This window comes from Polyergus mexicanus, unplaced genomic scaffold, assembly GCF_030449975.1.
Source record: "Polyergus mexicanus isolate NDT 795.1 unplaced genomic scaffold, iyPolMexi1.0 SCAF_15, whole genome shotgun sequence".
NCBI classification, from domain to species: domain Eukaryota; kingdom Metazoa; phylum Arthropoda; class Insecta; order Hymenoptera; family Formicidae; genus Polyergus; species Polyergus mexicanus.
In genome coordinates this window covers 838,504-863,305 of record NW_027223335.1, presented here as the reverse complement: position 1 = coordinate 863,305, position 24,802 = coordinate 838,504, and the positions used below count along the sequence as shown (strand labels likewise).

At 33.8% G+C, this 24,802-nt stretch overlaps 2 protein-coding genes across 6 annotated transcripts in view; one reads left to right on the top strand and one right to left on the bottom strand.

Annotated features, from left to right (window-relative positions):
- The window catches only part of Phyhd1 (Phytanoyl-CoA dioxygenase domain containing 1), a 129,417-nt gene that overhangs the window by 24,494 nt on the left and 80,121 nt on the right, over positions 1–24,802 (bottom strand). The gene's annotated exons all lie outside the window — the stretch shown is intronic.
- LOC138939748 (uncharacterized) lies at positions 1,257–22,853 on the top strand. 5 transcript variants are annotated; one of them, XM_070307863.1, is made up of 10 exons: positions 1,257–1,592; positions 2,404–2,718; positions 10,830–10,891; positions 16,990–17,192; positions 18,197–18,480; positions 19,121–19,564; positions 19,919–20,122; positions 20,413–20,669; positions 20,755–20,876; positions 21,329–22,853. In XM_070307863.1, exons 2-10 carry the CDS (start codon positions 2,629–2,631, stop codon positions 22,432–22,434), a joined length of 2,772 nt encoding a protein of 923 aa, XP_070163964.1. In that variant the 5' UTR covers positions 1,257–1,592; positions 2,404–2,628; the 3' UTR covers positions 22,435–22,853. The 5 variants fall into 5 exon arrangements, with proteins under 5 accessions (XP_070163964.1, XP_070163966.1, XP_070163968.1 ...); XM_070307865.1 differs by having other exon boundaries at positions 1,257–1,596; XM_070307867.1 differs by having other exon boundaries at positions 20,464–20,669; positions 21,329–22,852.

Here is a 24,802-nt window from a genome sequence, read left to right as displayed (position 1 = left end):
ATTTAAGACTTTTCATTTTTACATTGTAATAATACCTGACTGAGAAATTTAGATATGAGATATAGAATATATTATCATTCTCTCTCAAAACTCTTATAATAAATATAAGTATACAGAAAGTGCAGTAAAATGTCTGTATTAATAAATTTCTTATTTATAAGGAATTTATTAATAAAAGTATTTTAAGAATATATTACAATACAATATAATTTAATAATGTTATTGTATATAAGTTTAAATAAGTGTATATCATTGATAGAAAATATACACCTTCTTTTTTTATATCTTTTTTACAAAAGTTTTGTGTTAAAAACTTTTTTGCTATTAAATAATACATTTTCTATGAAAATTTAGTAATGCAAATTGATATTGCAAATGCAATTGATACGTATATAAATGTATAATCAGAAGCACCTGTACGAATGCAACCGTATATGCAAAACTCGTGCAAGCAAATATATAAGCAGCCACATGTAATACGTGTTTTCCGCGCTATAAAATGCTCATAAGCACAAGAAGCTATTTAATAATATTTATATCTTTTTTCATTAATAAATTCGATATAAACTTTATTTATTTACTTTTATATAAGTCCTCATGCAAGACTCGAGCTAACTTTCCTCGTTTTCATGATTTCTATTAATTAAAACAGTCTATCGTATAACATTCAATTGATTCTCGTATTCCCGAGTAATTCATACGGCTGATTAACACGTGCATATAAAATCACATGTAGCAAAAAAAAAAAAAAAAAAAAAATCCGTATACGTCGAGTTAAATGTAAAGTTTCTCGCGAATGAATCTCGCGAATGCAATGCTCCTGAGAGGCAAAGCGCAAACAGAACAGAAAGGGAAACAATGTCCCGTAGCGAGACGAAGAGCAAGATAGTAGAAAAAGAAACGCCGATTGTCGAGAGTATCACGAGATAGTGGATGAAAAAGAAAGCTGTGGAATCCCGAGTACACACTGGGCGCGGGAAATAGTACCCGCGAGAGACTGGAGGTCAGAAATTCTCCTGGTAGAGGTAGGTAGATAAGTACTCGCACAGAGAGAGAGAGAGAGAGAGAGATAAAGGCGACAGAGATATACATAAGAGAGAAAAGGAAAGAAAAAGAGAGAGAGAGAGAGAGAGAGAGAGAGAGAGAGAGAGAGAGAGAGAGAGAGAAGAAAGAGGAGGAAGAGACCGCGTTCTCAGCACAAAACGAAGAACGCCAAGGATGAAGGTAAGGTGTACGGTGGAGGTGGAAGAAGAGCCGCCGAGAGAGGTCCATCTCGAGAACGGAGGCTGCGATTTGAAAGCCGAGGCCGTGGCGCCTCGTTGCTCGTTGTTCGGTGCTGCTTCGCGGCACGACGTTTGCTCCAGAGTGTGCTCCACGGTGTGCTATAACGCAGTGCCGCGAGTCCGACCGACCGGTACCAGCGCGGTACCAACCAGTTGTTCTCCAGCCGCGTGTCCGCCGCCGCGTCCGTCATCATTAACATCGGGCGTGTTCGCGTTAGATGATCCGTCATAGTGATCGACGGGCAAGATTGGTTCCTCCAAGAGAGGCGTGCCCGAATAATCACGAAAACTTGCTTTCGAAAAGAGGAGGTAGGTACGTTGACGCGCATAGAACTTGTATAAGGGATACGGATGTTTTTAAAATGCATCGTAAAGATGTTTCTAAAAATGTATTAATTTTTCGGGTATTACGTATACAGTCATCCTTTAGACTATTTGATCTTATTTGGGAAGCGACGCACTTGTATGATATGTCATCGTGTCTGTCAACGTTCTCGCGTTTTTCGTGCCTTTGATCAACGATCGCACGCGATCGCGTTTGTTGGAATAGATGCGGACACTTCACGCGCCATTCGCTGCAGTTTAGAAAGCGCAACGAACCGTTTCCTTCTTTTTTTTTTTCGGCGATTTTCGGGTGCATTTTTAACGCGCGACATGTTCGAAGGCAAACGCACGCGAGTTTTAAGTGCACATGACGCATCGTAAGAAGGCGGTCCCTATGACCGTGTGCAATGTTTCAATGCTAACACGATGTACGTCCATTCATGGAAAGAGCAGGACGTCGCGAGTGCCCCGTTCATTCATATTCTTGATTTTATAAATCAAGAACTCCATTCAACGATAATACATGTAATACATCTTTCTAAATCATATAAAAAAAATCTATAAATTTTAATCCTAAAAAAATTAATTTAAAAAAAAAGACATATCTGAATCATGTTATATTTTCTTAAAAGTATGCGCAAAAAGAGAGTGTTCTCATTGTTGTCTTTAAATTTAAATTCCCAAACAAGGATTAATAGTGAAAAATTAAAATACGCGCATAATAGGCATTAAACGGCATTATGTTACGAAACGAAAGAAGATCGGAATGTCAACAGAATATTTCCTTGTCTTTCAGAGCACAGAAGAGATCACTCGTCGGAAACATCCTCGTTTTACATTCGAGAATCCGAACGAGAAGCGATCGTAGAGGATACCCTGGTTGCGGCAGGTCACGAAGAACGGGTTTAAAGATGGCCTACATTATTCGAACTTATCGGTAAAGGAGGAACCATTGGTCGCCGTCACGAGCGACCCGACTAGAAAAGGATCGGTGCGAAGAGGCTAGAAGAAAAAAAGAAAAATGGGACACGCATGGTGCAAAGAGAGATCCTCCAAGGCCCAAGACTCCAAGTCCCCGTTGGATCGGGTTTTCTTACGGTGCGCTCATCGGGTATGTACGACGGAAATGCGTCGTTTTACTTCTTACTCAAGCATGCGTTTGCCGGTAATTGACCGCATGTTTACGGCCCACAACGTGATTGCTAACAGTCTCCTAGACGTGTAAACGTCATCTACGTAAATATCGGCGATAAAACTTGATGGATATTTCTTTCAGTTTAAATCATCCGCTTCGACCTATTATTTTATTAATTGGAGATTTTGTGTGTAAAATATATATTTACGCTTCTTATCTATAATATTTATAATGGCATGCACGTATGTTTTACACGTATAAATAATCTTTTAAAACTTGACATTTATTCTTTCGAAGCCAAAGCATAGATTATTATCATTAAAATAAAGCTTCCAAATTTTTTAGCTTCTAGTATTCAAATTTTGCAGAAACTAAATTCGGCGATTTTTATACAACTATTTTGTATAACTATGCGATGACTTTCGCATTTATGGCGCGTTACGAGAAACATCTGTTTGCCATATAATTTTGCGCGATCATTACGCTCGTCTCTCTGTAAGCGATGAGAGGCCGCGTATGAAAACATAAAAAAAAAAAAAAAAACGTACGGGTGGAAAACATTGGTTTTCACATTGCATTTGAAACGGATACGGAGATGTGTGTCCTCGTTATTATATAACGTATGCACGCGCTCGCACGTATGCACGGATTGCATGAATCTACGAATGCGTATCAGCTGTGCGTGTTAGGTTAATTTGGAATCTCAGATATGCGGATGCGACTATTATAATGACGCTGATTCTCTGCTTTTACCTGACGGGGCATGGATACGCTAAATTACACAAAAGAAACTTGATACACGTATAAGACGTGTAAACGTTATAGCTTCCTTAACGAAATGTTGATTTTAGAGAGATCTTTATCTTTCGCATAACTTCCAAAATATGATACGAAAGCTTGATGATTAGCTTAGAAGAAAAGGCAATTAATAAACTTGATATATTTTATTTTGAATATAATAATTTGTATATGCTATTGAAAGAATTCACACATAAATTACGTGCGTTTTAATATGTAATTTCTATCGCGTTTAACGTATATTCACTTCGATATTCATTTCGACAATATTTTCCTTCTCGTTCAAGGGCAAATAGCAATATATTCCGTGCGTTAAAAAGCGATTGATTTAGCATGGTACAGATGGCCATCGATTGATCGTATTCGACAAGGAGAGGGAGAAAGAGAGAGAGAGAGAGAGAGAGAGAGAGAGAGAGAGAGAGATATGCAAATAAGTCGAACAGCGTACAGACAATTAGATACGTTAGTGCGATAAGTTTGGCGTTAAACGAGAAAACGTGACGGGTATCAAGGATTTCTTGTATAAGCAATTGCAGAGGAAGAAAAACCGAGAGTATGGCGAGGTCGTCGCTAGGTCCCGCTTCCTGTAGAATTTTCACTTTATTCTAATATCGGAAAAATGATTCATACTAGAAAATTACCACGGCATTCGCGGCAAAATGGGAACGGGGGAAAGATGTTCGTAATGTAAATGCAAGTATTATACTAGTGCGAATGCTCCCGTCCTCTTTCCGCGCAAATACTTCTACGCTATGGATTTTTTATTTATTTATTTTTTTCAAAGTAAAAGTAATTGTCGATAAATGAAATTAAAATTATTTTTATTATATTTTAAAATTGTAAAATATTTTAAATTATTAAAAATAGTAAATTTTGATAATAATAACATTTAATAAATATTATTTTTTTAAAACATTCATGTATATATATGTGCATTATGTTGTATCAACGCATTTAATAATTGCGATCGCTTACACACTTTCACTAATATATATATATTCTTTTTAACGCGTTATCTTCGCCCACGGTATCGTCGTGCACGCCACCATCTATTAACAAACAATTGCATTGTTCGCACCACCGGAGTCAAATCACGGATCATCGAAGTATTTTTAGACTCGATTAAATCGTTCTCTCATAGTGACGTGTATTCCTCGTCGCGTGTTACATTCCGCGATATTCCGAACTCGCGTCATGTGTACCTACGCCGTACCTAAAATCCATACTGATATAATATCTGTATTTGCACAATCGTGTTGTTTCTGCAGCGTATAACACGAATCTTAACCGGGACCTATAAATCCGGGATTGAAACCGATATAACGCGAAAAGGAATTTTTTAAATCTCTTTTTGCAATTTTCTAAATGTAAAAACTTCGATAGCATCAATTCACCCAAAAGGTAATACCGTAATAAGGCGTTGTTTCGGTTGTTTTTCAATCTCTGTTATCTTTATCGAGGGCGAGTTAAGATTACTATGGAAGTACGATTCGGAATAGAGGGATTGATCCAATCTTAATTCCCGTCCTTGTCACCTTATCGCATTTGACATTTCTACCTTAACGGACATGACGGCTAAAAAAATAATATATATTGCTAATTCATATACACATACATATATATACGTCCGGAGAATAGTGGACAATCTTGAATGGTAAAATGCTAAAATAAGAATAAAAAAATCCTACGCTGTATTCTAGAGCTCAATATTCAACGAAAAAAGCTCCAAAATCTATACGTAAATATATAATATAAATATAAAATGTAAAAAAAATATTTCACTTTTAATGCTCTTTTCAAGAGCTTATTCTTTTCGAAAATTCTTTAAGATTTGAGAAAACTGCTCTACATTTTTGAAAGACAATTCTTCCAGTATCCAGAGAATTTATATTAGTCTATATTTTTGGACAATCTAATTTTTTAATCTATTGCTTCACAAAATTCGCTTTGCATAAATAAAAATAATTTTAGAATTTTAATTTCTCGTATCAATTTCTCTTGGTTTTTTTGCAATTAGATTTGCGTCAAATTTGACAAATACATTGTATCGAAGAAATCTCTGTCACCTGATTTGAATTGTTAATAAGATATTATTAATATCAATATTATGCATGAGCTCGTCGAAATGGAAAATATAATGTCCTTAGTGCAACGCATGCTCGTACACAGCTATGTATACATATATATATATATATATATGTACATATACCATATGTACGAGAGCTCATAGAACGGTATCAACACAATTACGTTCACGTGATACGTACACTGTTACTTGTGATTGAAGCATCGCAGTACCTAGTATACCGATCCAGCAGAGGAATAAAGATTACGTAAAACATAACATACGTATAATAGAAGCGCCGTCTTTATGACGATGTCGCCGGTGACACAGATTCTTTTTTTACATTAGTAAGACAAGGGATATTTGCATATCAGTAAGTTAATGTCGATGAAAATAACCAGAGCCCAAATAGAGTCCCTTCCGGAAATAAACGTTATATTTTTCAACATGCAATTAATTAAAGCGCGTGACAGCAAATCTCGAACATAAAACTTAACGAGATTTTTATAACTTTCTGCGAGATGTGTAATTAAAAATTAGCAATGAAATCTCTATAAATCTCTTTTTATATAAATTTCGATAAAGAAATATATAAATACTTGTATAAATTTTGTAATTAACTTGTAATTAATTTTTCAAAAATTATAAATGAAAAAATTTGAAAAAATTATAAAATAGTAAGTCTATATGATTAGTCGATGCCAATAAGACTGCTACTTTTAATTAGGTATTTAAAAGTTTTCTATCTTAATGATCGATAATAGATCATTGTTTTATCTTACACGCGTAGCAAAGTAGACAATTATATAACATATTATACAATCAATTTAAAAAAAGAAAAAACTACATCATTTTTAGGGGAAAAAAATACAAATAAAATTCTATGTTTATGATTTTACATTGTTTTAAAAGTATTCCTTGTATAATTAATTTGTTGATTACATAATCCCATTTTTAAAATTTCGTAATTGTCGCATTTGATTAAGTTGTCTTGCGAGAGAGACAATCGCTTCATCGATACAATCGCAGCTTCACGGAGGTAGACGTTGACCGATCGACCTACACTACCGTATTATTAATAGATAGTGAAAGTTACATTAGATATTTGTGCAGAAATCGAGAAAATTGCTCACTCTCACGGAGGTATGTAAAACTTTGATAATAACAGTTGTCGCAATTTGCGCGGATTTCACGCTAGGTCTTCTTATCGCATTAATATTCGCAGCTGCTGTATGCTGTAAAATGCTTTTGCAAACTGTAAATATCGACTGTGGCACACGAAAGTTGTTTTATTTCGCTGGGGAAATTTGCACCTTTTCGCATATTCGTGCGAAATTCAGCTCTTCTCATCGAAATTACGCAAGAGTTCTTATTATATTCTGCACATATTGCGGAATATTGATGAGAGATTTAGTTCATGAAGGATGTTTATTTAGCAATGACGCGATAAGATCTAGAAGAAACACACACAGCGGGTGTCTATCTTCAAATTCAAATCTTGTAAAAAAATTCCCTCACCTTCCAGGTATTTTTGTTCAAAATTCCAGGTAAAGAATATATTTAAAAAATTTTGTGGCGCAATTTTCTAAAATAACTTTTTTATTATATACATTTTTTAATGTTTTTCATTCCTACAAAGGAAAAATACAGATCCTCTTAAGTTTCAAGTGCTAGATCTGTAAATGTATTGCACAAACTGAATAACTTTTGTAAGATAACCATTTTTCACTTGTATATAAAATTTTCATTATTCTTTATCACTAAAAATTATAATAAGGAATACGTGATGCATATTTAATTATTTTATTAAGATATTGAATATAAACAAAAATAGATATACATTTATAATATATTTTAAAAAGAATATACACACATAATTTATTTGCCTTGCCGACTGTTTACAATATAAAAGCAAAATTATTAAAGAGAAGATGTTTTAAATTTCTTGAGTTCCAATAAAATTCCATGAGAATTGATTTTTCCAAATACAAAAGAAATCCCTAAAAATTCAAGCTTTTCCATATTTTTTTCAGGAGCTAGACATCCCGAGCCGACAATAATGATTCTGATTTCTTGATAAAGATTACTTTCGAATTCTCCAACCGTGTTTCCTTGCAGACAAACGAAATCTACCATGTACCATCGATTAACAATGCATACTTTTAGCAAGTAGTAGTCGTACGATAGTCCTGAGAGACTCGTCGAATGTGTCTCGCGAGCAACATCGCCAAAACAATGCTACTGGACAGTGGCAGAGAGCTTTGAGTCGTAATTTAATCGGTAAAATAACTTTTGTACACCACGAGAGAGAGAGAGAGAGAGAGAGAGAGAGAGAGAGAGAGAGAGACTTGCGCCGGCAACGTGTCGCCCGCGAGAAGTTTCCCAACGAATTTGCAATGTAAACCGCGCCCGTAGGAACGTTCCGCGCGCGCGACACGTGTACGATTTCCAAAGGGCTGTTCATACCAGCACAGCTGGATATACATATGTACATACACACACACACACACATATATATATATATAAGGTAGCATCACACCATCTCACCGTGCATGTGAGATCGATGCGAGGGGACGCTCCTCTCATCCCGCTAATCTCGTTAACGCCCTATTATTTGTCGCGTCAGCTACAACGTATCTGTATTACGCTGAAGTTGTATCGCATATCGGCTCTCGCCTATTACGGACCGAGTTTTAACTTGTTGTTCCAATTTACTGAGAGTTTCAAGGGCTAATAACTTATAGAGAGAATATACACAACGAAATTTAGATTATGCGATTATATTGGATATTCGAAACTAAGGAAATTAAAGTTCCTGTAGTATATTCATTCGCAAATCGATATTTTAAATACAATTCATGGAGCTTCATAGCTGTAAAAAAAAAAAAAAAAAAAAAAACAAAAAAAAATATCTACTCGTATTCTCGAATGTGTATAAAATTGGCGATAAATTGCATTTGTGGTTGTCCGGCGTGTTCTAATTGCCGAAATCATTGTGGCGTGAAGCGAACGACCTTCGTATAGCGTCATGTACCAATTTCGATCAATGTTTTGTTCGATCTTTTTTTTTTCTTTCTTTCCATGATGTAGCCAAATCGAACAAATCGAGCGCTCGAAATAGTATCATTATTCTATCTATGCATCGGAATAATTTACTCTACTTCTTTTGTAGTTCAATAATTGCTTAAAAAAAGCAGCAATCATTTTATTACAAAAAATGGGATAAATTATTTCTACATTTTATTTCTAGATAGAATAATGTTTCAACAAAATTATATATATATATATATGGAGTGTTTCTCTAATTGATGTTGCAAGCATATCTGTAGAAGAATTTTTTTACTTATTCATGTCCTAAATTTATATTTTAATTTAAAATGTTTAACATGTAAAACACCTTGTATACAAATATAAAAGTTGATTTAGATTTATTTAAAATATTATATACATATAACGTTAAACGGATGTGTATACATTTAGATACGTACTATTGATTCGTATAGGAATAATTGTTCAATGTGCCGAGAACGTCTGACACGTCATGAAGGAATCACCTGGGATATCTCGTAGTCGAAGGCCGATCGTAAAGACGACAAAGCGGTATCGAGTTCGCTGGTGCTTACTCGCACCTTTTGCACGCCATTGTGTTTTCGTGTTTCCCGCAAGGATACAAAGGGTATTATGCAACGCAATTCGCACAGGATGCCCGTCGATTGTACAATTCTTCAACAAGAGTGTCAGGGACTGAGCAGTATTTCCGTTAAGTTTATCGATCGTTTCTTCTCCGATTATTTCAATCAATTGGACAATAATGTAGTTAAGATAACGTTGATTTGAAAATATTATTATTATCAATATTTTTTTTTTACCAATTACTCGAACCTTGCACACATATTTTAGAATGTAAATATATCTTGCTTTGTATTTATATTAACGGACATGCTTCTAATTTTATTAACAACTCTTAATCCTAGCGAGAAATTAATAAGAGTAGGACTCTATAGCAAACTGACACTAATTGTATACAGAGAGAACGCTAATTGAATACTAATTCCGTTCAATTTAGATTGCAATTTTCAAGTTATAATGCGTACATCGTTGAAATACCTGCGCTTACTTAAAATACCTGAAAGAAGTAGAGGTCAGTTTCATTTTTTTGTAATATTTTAACGAAAATGACGTTTTTTTTTTAAAGTTAATTCTCTTCTACGCGAAAAACAAACATTGACAAAATTTTTTAATTTAGATTTTTCTTAAGTATGACAATCCAATATTTGCAAGAAAAAATTGCATTTGTCCCTAAAGAATTATGACGTTATTTAATAATAAGTTGAAAGAAAAAAATCAACTATTTTATTCATTGGACACATTTACGGATGATTAATAACCCGCGAGTGAAAAAAAAAAGATGAATTTGTGCGATAGCAAATCAATGGGGCGCAAACTCTTGCATCTATGGTTTTCGGCCGAGTAAACGAGCCGATGAGCCAAGTAATGCGAATTAGCTTAATCGGCTCTCTCTATGCAATCGATCCTTCATCCATCCACGTTGCCGTCTACGCCTGCCTAGAGACTCTCTTGTCCTCGCATTCTCCCTATGTAAGGGCCCATCAAAGTAATTATGTTGTTAATGACTTATTAATCCTCGACGGGATGCTTTAAGCTATCGAGGCACCGAGTAAACCTTGTGTTATCTTAATCTTGTGTAACTATTTCACGTTACCATGTTGTTATCAAACTATAATTTATTATAACTGTAAATTATAATTTGTTGTTTTATAATAAAATAAATATTGAAAACAATATTTAATATTTAATTAAAAAACAATGTTTCTATGTTGCATTTTAGAATGTTTATCGTCAAGATATTACTTGTTCAAATAATTATGATAGTGAGAAAAAGTGCCTCTTTTTAATTTTTTATAGAAATATAAACCGTATATAATGCATTTAATTTCATTTCAGATATCAATTCATTTAGAATTTAAGGATTTCTCAAACCATTTTGCTCTCTTTCACTCTTTTTATATATAAACTATATTTTTAAAGAATATATTTTTTTAATATGATATTTCTACTTTTTTCACGATGTTTCACGTGCTACTTATTATGCGAATACATATCCATTCGGATACCGGTAAAAATAGCATTCTTTATTCTCCATCTAAACTTTCATGGAGATGTAGAACGGCGAATATAACATTCATGTTTACTTCTGTTGCAGATTTATCCAAGTTTAAAGGAGGAGGGCTCGGTTTTAGGAGGTGCTACGCAAAGAGTTACGAGGTACGCGCGTTTCTTTTTTCCTCTTCAAGTCTTATTCGCGCAACATTTCGCGATTACGAGTCGTGAAAAGTCGTACGCAAGTTATACCGGCTACAAATAACACAGGATCTTCTCACCGTTGCTTTTAAGTCACGTCTCGCTGTAATTTCGATCACGGTTATTGCCAAGAGCGCGCATCATCGTTGCTGTTAATTGTGCGAGAACGTGAGCCGGAGATAATCATTTAGTTTAGAGGTTGGTTAGGGGAATATAATTCATGCGACCTTATTAATTCTAGAGGAATAACTGAGTTGATAGAAAGTGACGGTAGCTGCCCCTTCGCGATCCATGTGAAAAATTGTGTTGTACCGTTAATGTAATTAATGTCATCCTACATGTGTTGTCACGGATATACTTGCACGCGTGACATATATTACAAAAGAATTTATGAAAGGAGATCTGCTAATTTTTATTGAACAATGAACATAATGGAGTTTAGAATTATTAGTTTAATGGACAAGTAATCACGTTACACATTTTTTCATTTTCCATCTATATTGAAACGTACAGTATAAAAGCTATACTATTAATCAGCAGTTAGGCACATTGCACAAATTCAGAATGGTTTTCTTGTATGTGTGTGTGTGTGTATATGAAAATAGAACTATATATTTAAATGTATACATAGTTACGGATTTAAAAATATTACACACTCAAAAATTTATATTTTCCATAAAATAAAAATATAAATTGTGAAAATAATAAATATAAATACGAAATATTTGTTTAATATGCAATAATTAAAATTATTAATTATTGAAAATATTGAAAATTTTTATCGAAATAATATTTGAAGAGTTTTCAAAGAGATGTAATTTATATATATATATAATTTCAAATATTATTTTAAATGTTACGTTAGTAAAGCAAATAATTGATAAAATGACAAATACTCTGTTATTTCAAAAATAATTGTTAATTTTTAACGTCGCCTTATAAAAACAATATAAAACATGAAAAAAAAAAAATCGAATCGATTAATTTAAACTGAACAAAGAACTTAATAAGTTATCAGTTTAATGGACAAGTAATCACATTAGAGAGGAACATAAGCAAGAAATAAATCAAATAAATAGAAATTCGTGAAAATACTTTATAAATATTTTACGGCCCATATAAAACAAAATTATCTTAATTGATTACTTAGAATCTTAAACGAGTAATATATTTGAAATATTCAGAGTTTTTTTATTCATATTTAAAATCTCTCTCTCTCTCTCTCTACTTCAAATAAGATTTTAATTAACATACAAGTATAAATTATTTTATATTAATCATTGACAATCCAATAGGAGCTTTTGCAACTATTTTTTTGATAAATGACAAAATATTAGAATTTGTCAAATAGATGATAGATAGATATATCATATAATTAAAGTAAATGGCACGTATCATCGGCACGTATTAGAAATACGGCGGTATCATGATTATGATCTTCTGTCGATTGCGCAATAAAGCATGATATATCACACATAAAGAGGAAAGAACGCAATTTCCTGGTGCGCGATGGCAACATCTTTCTGGTAAAATCTAAACGATCGAGCGCGTAAGCGTCATCATCGAAGGTGAACCTAACTTGACAATGAATCGAGATGGTAGCGAGGTGGCGGACTCGACCTTAAATGGTCACATTCTCGTGTCAGCGAATGGCGAACGGATCGCACGCGATAACGCAATTTTATTTCTGCTTTGCTATTTTTCGAAATTAAATTATTGATACGGTACTTACAAGTTTTACGATCAATTTATCAATCTTAAGAGATAATTAAGTGGCACTTAATGATTTTCCTTGTAAGATAATTTTTTTTTATAAATTAATTTGCATTTAAAAAATTAATATTAATATTATATAGATGTAACTTGATAAATAATTCCGATTAATTTTTGTTGTATATATATATGTATAGGTATTTAAAAAAAAAAAAAATTTATTTAATTTTTTTTTTTTTTTTTCCCCCGTTAAGAAAAGAATTTTTTTATAATTCTTATTTTTTTTATTTGGTACTTTTGAAACGTATGTTTCGGAAATAATTAATACAATAGAAATAATTAAAAAAATAGAAGAAAAAGAAATAGAAGAAAAAGCCTGTGTGATATAATTTATTATTATGAATTTAATATAATTATCATAAATATTTGTATTATTTTGTATTTTGGGGAAATTATTGATAACACGTGGCTCTCAGTTCGGTAAAACTTGGGATTATCGTAATGTGTCGATTGCGAGAGAACTATAAATTTCGATATCGAATATTTTTGGAATTCGGGCATTATACGATGTTATATGTGAAATGCGCGACGCATTGCGGGCAGGATGCTGGTCCCCTGGTTCTCTCGTTATCGTGAAAAAGGATCTACGCCGCGTGACAGGTTTATCCCATATTCAGACAGCTTTTAGGCCGCGTGACAGTGAATCCACAAAACGATGATCGAGCGTGGGTCGGTGGCTTTAGTTCGCTCTCATCCTACGCTTCGTTTTACCATTCCTTTTTAAGGTCAGTAGAACGTCCGAATCGGGGTTTTCAGGTGCGAAAGTATAAAAAACATCGTGTACATCTAAGAAAATCTAATAAGAAAATCGAGAGAGTGAATCCCACATTATTTCGTGTGATGTATGTAATTAGAAAAATTAAACTTTATAAACTACGAAATAAAGTAAGCAAACTGAAATTTTATTTGCAATAAAAATACATTGAAAATAAAAGAAATCATTAGAATTCCAACAATAAAATCTGTTTAAATAAATACATCAAAAACGATATTTTTCAATTTGTCGGAATATGTAGCTATCTTATGTTATTTTATTACTTTATACGGAAAGTAGGTATATTTAATTTATGTGAAAAGTAGAAAAAAATCTAGACTTATATTCGCTTTTTATATATATATATATAAAAAAAAAAAATAAAAAATAAAAAAATTAGTTTTTGGATTTACGATGTTCTACTTCTCAGACATATCTTTTCGGTAATCTTCGCAGAGAGTATACGATAACACTCTTCAAATCCCTTGATAATAAATAGCATACATTAATCTCGGTAATCTTTCTAGGAATCTGGATGAAAACGTGCAAGGTAAGCGGTTTGTAACACGTTATACATATCTGGCGAGAACTATACAGAATGCCATTGCTTAATTATACCTGTTCAAAGAAATCTACTTTCTCTTAGATCTTCTTTCTTTTTTTTTCAATCCTGCATGCAGTATACGCGCAGCCACTTCAATTAGGTTTTTCTATCTCGTTGAGAGAACGATTAAACTTACCGGATCGATAACTTCACTGCGGTAGTAACGATCGAGTGATTGGCTCGCTCCCTCGCACACGGCGAATTAATATCTCTAATTTATTGTCATCAAACATATCGTATAGTTACACAAGCATTTCTCTATCGTATCATATTACGATCTACAGTACGTGAGTATTTGCGCTCGTATAGGTATGTACGGAGGTTGTATATATCTTGTAGATTGATTACAGATTTTATGATAACGTATACTTTTCTCAAGTTCTATTTCCGCTATCAAATTAATCTATTTTAAGCCGTACTAAAATATTTTAAGCTGTATCGCATGTTCTATTTTCTGATATAATCGAGAAATAAATTTTAATAATAAAAAAATTTATCTCAATTAATATTATATATTCTACAGTGTGTGTTAGCTTAGATATCTCAATATTTTTATTCCTATTCAGATAAATATTTTTATTTATAATATAATAGAAATGATTTTTTAATTGTATCAAAAACTTAGGGATATAACATGATTTAGTTGAAAAAGATTTTTCAGACTTATATGGCGTAGTATAAAATAATGTTATGTTAATTGTCGATGCATGTGTGTGTGTGTGTGTGTGTGTGTCTACCTGCGTCAGCAAAGGTTCATTTTGATAAAATTTAACAATTAACATATTCCGTATAATGAGTGAAACGGACACATGTTGGAAAATTAACAATGTACAGTAATTTTGTAACAATTTCGTAACTGACAAGATATTCTTCATAGGAAATTATTAAACTGCCTGGCGTTCAACCAGTGTTTATCATCAAATTGTAATTAACGACGCAGCTAGTACTATTTATTTTCGCATTAGAGCCGAACAGAGGTGAAATTAAGGGACGAAGAACTGTGTGTTTATTGTATAATAGCTTTTCACCGTTGATAACTTCGATAATTAATAGCAAGAAATTGCAAAACGTTGTATCCAATGAATCTTTTTGACGTTATATAAATTGAAAAATGGCTGATTGAAATGCATATTAATAATCATGTCCATAGCATTGAAATTATGCAGATTTTATATAAATCTATTCTGACAGAGCTCGCATAAAACAGAGATATGTTTGTAATAATATGCCCGTGGCATGAATTATTTTGACAACGTGAATTTTAATTCACTTATATCCACAAGACAACGAAAAATGAGGATTTCGCGTAAATTATTTGCGCACACCGTAGCATAAATTACAGTGCTCACACGTACGTGCGTAGGTTAACATAGCAAATAAACGTGTCATAAGCTGTTACAGTGTCGTTGGTGTAGATCGAGCAATCATACTCACATGTATTGGTATCCATAAAGTACAGAATACAGAATATCGATTTATTCGTTATTTATAGCATTCTTTTAATATTACGACAATAATGAAAAATTTAATTTTTTTCTTTCCTTAAGTTTAACATTGTTTTAAATAATTTTTATCAAGTTTCCAATGATTATATATTAGAAAAAAGTGTACATTAATTTATTATTATTTCTAATCTAACAATAATTTGGAAAAGATGTAGTATGTGATACTTATTCTTGATTATATTGTATCTAATGGAATTAGATATTTTTTCATGTCACTCTACATTTAATGTTAGCTCAATGTAAATAAATCAATGATAAAAGATGCTCTGGCGAGACCAATGGAATTTCCTTCTTTGTCGATATTTCCAAATCGTTCGCGTGCCCGCGGGGATATTCTGTACAAAGTTGAAAGGCACTCTCGTGCACGAGGAGGAGACTGTACACTGAGAAAAAAAAAGGTTGTTAATTTGACTAAATTCGTCCAGCTAATTACTATTTCTTTAATTGAAATATTTAACTATTTAAATCAAATATACCTCATGTTAGATTTAATTATTTAATATGTCGTATTTGACTCAAAATATTTCAATTAAAGAAATAGTAATTAGTTGGACGAATTTAGTCAAGTTAACAATTTTTTTTTTTTCTCGGTGTATGAGAGAAATTCCAGTAATTTTTCGCGTCTCGAAAGAATTATAGCTTAGGGGACGCGAAGAAACACGGATTGCATTTGCGATAAACCGTATATATGGTACGGTACATCGCAACGCGATTCCGGATTATTTCGGTGCATCGAGCTGTAGTTTTTGATGGACATGATGAATTATTCCGAAACTGGCATAGAATTAACAGCCGAATGCTTCCAGATTTGCGCATTCATCATTCTTCAAGCAGATTATTCATCTCGTGTCGTTTTTTTCTCTTCAAAATTCTCTGCTTATATTAACCATCTAAACAACAGATTCTTCGCTTGGATTTCGTTTTAATATAATACACATACATACACATAATTAAGAAAAATTGTGCTTGATAAAATATTGCAGATTTAAATTTTTTCCATGCCAAAATTATCTATCGATGTCACATCCATGTCATGATTACCTATTTACTTGTATCTCTGAAATGCAGTTTTTTCTCAAATTTCTTCTTAATTAAATCAATCACAATTGGAAACAATAGGTTTCGATATTTTTCTTCGCGAAAATAATATTATAGTCGCGCTCGTTTTTTTTAAACATAAACTGTCTCCAATTTTTTTTTTAAATTACTCATATATTAATCGCTAAGAGGAAGTGAAAGTGGCTAGAGAAATCACCACGTGCGTATCATAATGGATTTCCACGAACCTAATCGCACGGTGATCGATTACACGTATTAAATTCGATATCGTAGCGATATTATATATTTACATTCGTACGATAGCGCATCATCGATAGTGCATCTCAGAGGGGAAAGTAGTGATTCTCCCTAAATCTTTTCTGCTTAGCTCCGAAATAGGATATGCCGGCTCGCCACCGAGGGAAGTACTCGCAAGGGGACGCAGCGTAGATTCCGTGGACAGGCCCTTTCATCCCAGCGACTGGGTGGACGTTAATCTAGAAGTGCCTAGCCCACCGAGAGCGAGCTCGCCTCTCACGAATTCAACAACCGACACTAGTCTGTATGCCGCTACCACACTTACGTCCAGCTGTAAGCTCATAATTTATCGTCAGATTGTACAGCCGTTGTGGATCGTTAGGGTACAAAACGTAGGCGCGTGACGCGAAACGAAATGTCATCACAGTGGAATGTAAAGTCTATTTAGGAGCAAAATGAGAAGAATTTGATTTAATTTTCTATATATTTAATAAATCATTTTACTCCTAGACATAAAAGATACCAAAACCGACACACATCATTCTGTTTTCGAATTCTAGTTCTTAGCTGAAAATTTATAATAAAATATAATTTACATCTAATGTATTAATCAGAAACTGTTTTTTTTTTTTTTCTTTTATGGATTAGTCTTTTCTTAAAGCAAACAAAAATTGCGAAATTGAGGAATTTTCAAATGTCTACAGAAACAATTATGAGAAAGATAGAAAAATAAAACAGATTTAAAAACGTGTGAAAAATAATGTAATTAAAAAAAAAAAATTTTTGTTTTTTTTCAATACCGTTATTTAAATTAATTCGTCCAAGAAAAAATTTCAGTGCATTTCTTCTACGCTTACGAAAATAATGAAATACACGCGCGCGCGATGAAATTGAATGTAGAAAATAATTCCGCGATGTCGCGCTTAAATCCGCCAGTCGTCTATAGCGAATATATTCGCGGCTACCTTTCTATCGTCTTGCATGGAACTCAATTTCGACTACCGCAGCTTATGAAGCTGTAACCGGGTCCATATGCCACGAGCAAGCAAGTCTGGTTCTCGCCAATTTAACCGTCCGCCCTCTTTTCCCTCCATCTCTTATCCAAACATATTATAAGCTCGTATAATTTATCGCTGTACTCTACATAGATCTTTAAAGAGTCGCGTTAACGCTGCGACGATGGCGCAAGTAACGGCGCACCGATTTTGTTAGATATTATTAAAGTCGTTAAAGTTGTTCAATCCGCATACTAACAAACATCGTTGTATCGGTAACCGCGGAGGTATATGCGCTGCCCGTTTATCCCCGGATAAATATGTTCGCCGTCGTTACTATAGGTTCCAATCTGAAGGACGTCATTCCTGTGCCACCACCGAGACGAAAAAAGAGAAACAGGGGCAGACCCTTACCGCCGAAACCGGACGAGATTCCTGAGAGTGTAAGCAACAATTTGAGACGCGGTGATACAAGGGAGGAACCGTTATATTTGTCGGTCAGTTTGCCAAAAACGAATGGCGATGATCATGGAGATGACGACGTCGAGACGCGGGGAACGGGAAAGATCTGTCCAGATGATCCAAAGCATGAAGGACGAAGGACGAAGGAGATCTACGAGCATAAAGTGAGTATCGATAATTTTCAAAAATCTTTGAAAAATGCATACTCCTCGTAAATCTATATTACCTTCGCTTTTAATTATTTTAATAAATAATATATGATGTACAGCTTTTTTGTAGAGCTACTTCGTGATTGTGTGAAACGATCTATATTCCTTTAACGAAACTTGCTCGTTCATTTTCATCGATGTAGAGTAAACGCGATTATATAACATGCATATCAGTATTAAACATTATCATGTTTAATTTGTCAAGTTATTTGATGAGAAATCTAGCAATAAAAAGAGATATGACGTTAATATAATGTAATTTTCTAGATATATTGTACATCATGTTAAAAATAAAAAGCATGTTATATAAATATAGCTTCAAAAAAATAAACATTATACTCGCGACATCTAAAGTCTAAAGTATTTTATCTACTTACTTTTCAATAAAAGATTAAAAGAAATACGTTATACACACTGTAACAGAGGTAAATTTAATTTACTGAAAATTATTAATAGATTAATTCATGGTCTGCATCCAATCTATATATAAAGATAAAAAACTATAAATATATGTACCGTTAGAAATATATGTTAATTTCGAATTTCTCGTTTTATTCGAGACTTCGATAATGAAAATAATGACTTGTCTCGATAGGTTAACGGCACCGGAAGGATAATATCCAGCGAGGTGGTTTCCGGCAGGAGAACGTCCGCCGACAAGAAAACTTGGAGGAGTTCGGAGTCGGGCTACCATCACCGGAAAGTTCTCGAGACCGAGGAATACGAACGATTCGCCGGGAGTCAGTCGATCGAGGACTCATCGACCCCTAATCGCCAGGACAGACGGAAGTCGAAGGAGCTCGAGCAGCGGATCAGGGATTTCTCGAGGGACGACGACAGACCGGAAGCAAATACAAGGACGAAGAACTACAGCACCGTTAGCTTGCCGAATTACGACGAGTTGGACGTGTCTAGGCATCCTGCGAAAAGTACGGCGAAGGACGAGAGAGGCGCGGAGGAGAAAATGAAGTCGAGGAGACCCGTCAGAAGCAGCACCGGCTCGCTTCCGGCCGAATCTTTCCTGTCGCCTTTCTCCGAGGTAGTTCAGTATAATAATTCCCCGTCATTTTATTTCATTGATCAAACGCACGAGTGCTGAAATGTCAAGATATTATTGAAGAAATGTATAGATGATTCTTTTAGAGGTTCTTTGAAAATTACAGAAGGAGAGCGAGAGAGTAAATTTCAACAAAGTGTTGAACTTAAAATGTGTAATATTTCTTATAATTTTTTTATTATTTCGTCAGAAAAATATCGTGATAAATCGTATTTTCTAAATCTTTTTTTTTTTTTTTAATTTTTTCTTCTTACACTCTTTAATCATATATGTATGCTACGTTAGCGTGTAAAAATAATTAAGGCCATGATTACATCATATTAATCTCGATTGCAGAAAACCAGCGTACGCCTCGAGGATTATATCCCGCGACGCGGGAGCATCGAGCACCTGTCGGCATATCAGGTGTTGGGGAAGCTGGGCTCCAGCGAAAACGAGGTCACCGACGGCGGATTCATGAAGTACGATCCGAGTAAATTGGAGGATTGGGACCTCAGCGATATCAGTAATTGCGACCCGAATCGGTGTCTCTTCGCCGAGGTACGTTTATAAAGCGAGCTGCGTTGAAATCGATATTAAGCTGACATCTGTTAGCATTGTCTTTAACGCGACTAGGACACCAAATGGAGAAAATGTATTTTCATTCTATCTTCATGATTCCGAATCGATTTGAATTATCTCTATGTGGCGAATTTATTATTGTCATAAAACTCTTTCTTTCGATTAGATAATACTTTCTAAAAATTAACTCACGCTCTCTTTCTGCGATAACAGATTCAAATATTATTATCCAAAGACGTTTGCATTAATATCTTGAATTTAAATTCCAGTATTCGCCACAAATATATAACGACAAAATAACAGAGGAAAGATTTTCTAAGGGTATAGATATCGTCGACTATTCGCAAAATCCCGAGACCAAGAAGGCCGAATCGACTGACAACGAATTTGAAATCTCGCGCGTCCATCGAGATATGACTACGTCGTCGTTGCAGAAGCCGGAATTTTTCGGCCAGGCACCGTCACCGATGTTCGATTCCGATAAAGAATCAAAATATTCTGATGATTGGCTCACAGAGCGAGATAGGTATTAAGATTAATATATACAAAATTGTATACGAGATTAGTTGGACGTAACTTAATGCGTGATATATTTATTTCAAATCATTAAGATATTTCGAACCTCCCAAAATGTCGGAAATCTGTCACGTATCACAGACTTGCGAGTTAGCGACGTCGCCGGTTCGCAGGGAGCCATTCTTTTTGAACGAAGAACGTCATCGCTCGGCTTTAGGTAAATATTGACAATTATAATATAGTGAAAATTGAGCTGTAATTTAATATTTTTTCTTAAATCCTTGTCATAAAATAATTAAATTATATTATATATTTTTTTTTTATATCATAAATATGTATTTTTGATCCTCTTAACTTTATAAAATCCTGTCGCAATCTCCTCGTTCAAAAGTTCTATAAAGTCCAAAAAAAAGAACAGCTCGATCTCGATCTGTGAAAAATGTGACGATGAGTGAAATTCTTCCCCTTATTTACAAGAAATCGTCGACCGTGTAAACCAAATATACGTCTGACCGCAATCGCGCGCGCGCGCGCACCTTCCCTTATCCACGTACTTATCCGCTCTTGGATTCTATCTCGGTCGGTCTCGGATAATCGTCCGGAGTGGTAGAAGGTACCCAAACTATTCGCGTACGTGACTAGTTAAACCGCGGACGTTCCATTTGGCAGATACGATCGGAGAGTCCTGCGGAAACGGCGCCGTCATCCGGGAATCCGATCGATCCGGCCAATCGAAGCTGATCTTTGGCCGTAGTCTGTCGAACGAGAGCGAGCCCTACGACGATCCGTACGAGTCGAAGGAGCTGCGTGCACATTCCGACGTAACGAACAAGCTAATCAGAACGATATCGGAGGAATCGCTGCCGCGGGAGATGCTGGAGGAGGTCGACGAGGAAATCATCGACTTCTTCGATGAGAAGCAAACCAAGGATACGACGAATGAATTGAAGAAAGACTGTCAGGAACAGCGAATAAAGACGCCGCCGCCGAGTCCGGAACCAAAGATCAAGGCTCAGATCCTCGACAACGAACATTCGACCTTGTTAAAGGTTCTGAATGACGAGGCGGTAGACGGAAGCAATTTCAGCTCGATGACGCCGAGCCTCACCGAGCTGGAGGCGGCACTTTCGGACATGTTAGAGAAGGAAGATCAACCTAACGAAACTGCGAAACGAGAAAACACGAACGGAGATCCTAAACAGGTAGAGTCTATGGAGAAGCTTCTCGAGCCAAAAATAATACCTGTAGACAGACACAATGCAGTCAACAGAGATATGCCAGATCAGCATAGTTCAGTTAGCGATGACATTCTAGTCGATAAAACATCTGAGCGTAAAACGTCGGATCAGTCGTCCGTCTCCTTGGAACAAATCCTCGGAGACTCGACGTCGACACCGAGGAAAAGAAAAGAGTCCCTCTGTCCCTGGGAAGAAAAAATTATGATGGACGTCGATTTGAAAAATAATGAAGAATCTGAAGCGAAAAATCTTGATATCAAGTCATCTGTTGTTATGCCAGAGTTAGGGGGATCCACCTCTGAATTCTTTGGAGATATTGATAATAGCAAAGATAGCGCAAAGTCCATTGGAGAAGCGCCCGAGAAGCCTAGCAGAATATTTCAAAATTTAGAAGATATAGCCGAAGATTCTAAACAAATTCTTCCTACGCCGCCACGAAGGAAGAATAAAAGTTTAGGTTCTACAAAGGATTCGGTTAAAATTATAGAAAATTACCCCGAAGATCCCGATCCCCGTCCCAACGATAGACTTATTTAATAATTTGCATGACCTCGTAATCTTTCTGCTGTTATGTGATCATATGCGATAATATAATTTTCAAATTTTTTTGTGCCACGTAAATTGTTAATACATTTAATATTATATATTAATTCGTGATTACTAATAATCATTAATATGTAATTAATAAACAACACAAAAAAATAAAAAGATAGTTATAACGCATATCTTGTTGTTCAAATTAAAATATTTTTTATAAAATAAGAAAATGTTGACGCATCATCACACACATTTGTGCGTTATACAAAATATTAGATAAATAAAATTATAGATGCAAATCTTGTTTTGGAGATAAATATATATATATTTTTTTTTCTTTTTTTTTTTAAATAATTGAAGATAGATTTTTAAGTAATTACTATAAACTCGCGTATATTAACCTTAGTAGAGGTATAAATGAATAATAAGTTCTTATTCTTTATTTAATTTTTAAGAAATTTTACTTACACAAATTTCTTTTACACGCTATTTAACATTTCCAAAATATTATATATTAAAGATTTTAAGGTAATATAAAAATATTTAAAAAAAAAGTATTCTAAAGCGAAAAAGAGATTAATCTAAAAATATAAATAAAATTTGTGTAATTATAATTTTGCAATATCTTATGTATGTGAAGTTCATATTTTCTTTTAATGCAATAAATCTGTGTATAATATGATGATGATAAACTAGATACTGAAAACAAGCAGAATATTCTCTCTATACGATAGAAAAATCCAATACGCAAAAGATGCAAGATTTTCCTCATTCATGATAAGCAATGCTTTTATTTTTTTTTTTTCTCCGATACTACGTAGAAGAACTGGGATTTGAAAAATATTTTCCTAGTAGCGCAAAAGGAATCAAGTTGTTCCATTAGATCACACGGAGAAACGAATATTTTCCTACAGGTGAACATAACAGGAGAAACAAATAACCAGATTTCTGTGAATACTTGCAAAATATACACGTGCTATGTTGATGTTGCATTTTTCCTCCATCATTTTCCTACATACGATAGTTGAAGGATTCGGATAATCCGAAAAAGTCAGAAAAATTTTCTTTTTACTCTTCTGTGTTTCTCAAAAAATTAATATACTGTTGAAATTACACAAGATCGATTATATTTATACAAAATATCGTAAATTTCTTTCTCCTTCACATTTTTATTAATATTTTTTCATTTATATTAATTATATTCTTCATTCCTTTTTTATTACAAATTAATATCATATTAATATTAACCGTTTTCTCTATCAGTTTCCAAAAACATGATTAAATTGTTTCTTACAATTAAATAAATAATTAAGTATATTTCATTAACAAAGTTATTATGGTAAATTCTACAAAAATATTTGCCGGAACATCACATTGATATATATACGATATAAGTTGTCTGCTAGTATTTAATCTTTGCGGTCGGCATGCAGGACATGATTCGCAAGAAAAAGTTGCTAAAAGAGAAATAAGAAAATGCGGATCGCGCGGGAGAAGTGGTGAAGGAAGTTTCTCATTATGGAAAAGCTTTGTACAAAGATTCCACTCGCATCTTAATCTCCTATATATTTCAGAAAAGTACTAAATTCTTGTAACATAGCGAGTATCAACTTTGCGACAAGTTGTCTAATAATCATCATGTAGACTTGTAGATGTTACACGAAAGTTTAAGCTATAAGCATATTCTTGAATTTTCTTCAGATATTAAATTATCATATTTTCAAAAACACAGAAATATTTGTCATTCCTGAATATATATATATATAAAAAAAAAAAAGAAATAAAAAGTTATTTTAAATAATATACAGGTTTATTATTCACATTCTAACTAAAAACATGTAATAATAATTTTAAAATATGATTTTAATATGATAAATATAAAATAAAATATACCATACATTGTATCAGATTAAACGTTTAATTTTACATTTGAAATCTTTGTGCAAAATTTATTGCATCTCTATTATTATTTGCATTATTAAACTCTTGAGTCAATGGTTCTTTAGCTTCTTTCAATATCGAAGAATTCTATCTTTCGGAGAAGATTGATTTTTCGTCTATGTCATTATTTTATCGGTCGGCTGTCGAACCATGTTTAAGGCAAACCGTTTTCCTTTTTCGCTACAAACAAGTATCCGCTTACTCATTACCTTTTTAATTATCTTTGGCTGACGAAGGTCTTTTATAGCATGTTTAACGAGCTGGCCTTAATCGTTTTAAAAATATGTAATGTTACAAACGCGAAGAACGAAGAAACCTTCAAATAATAGAGGCATGCATGTGCGTATATGCATCATAAATATTTTAAAAGTTAAAAATACTTTGTGAATAATAAAATATTTAAATAAAATAAAAAATTATTAACATT

What these genes read in the sequence shown, in the direction of transcription:
- LOC138939748 (XM_070307863.1), top strand. Translation starts at nt 2,629, where the DNA reads ATGGGACACGCATGGTGCAAAGAGAGATCCTCCAAGGCCCAAGACTCC. An exon ending in GCTACGCAAAGAGTTACGAG is followed by an intron (nt 10,892 to 16,989) that starts GTACGCGCGTTT and finishes TTTTCTGCTTAG; the next exon opens with CTCCGAAATAGGATATGCCG. An exon ending in TGGCTCACAGAGCGAGATAG is followed by an intron (nt 20,670 to 20,754) that starts GTATTAAGATTA and finishes CAAATCATTAAG; the next exon opens with ATATTTCGAACCTCCCAAAA.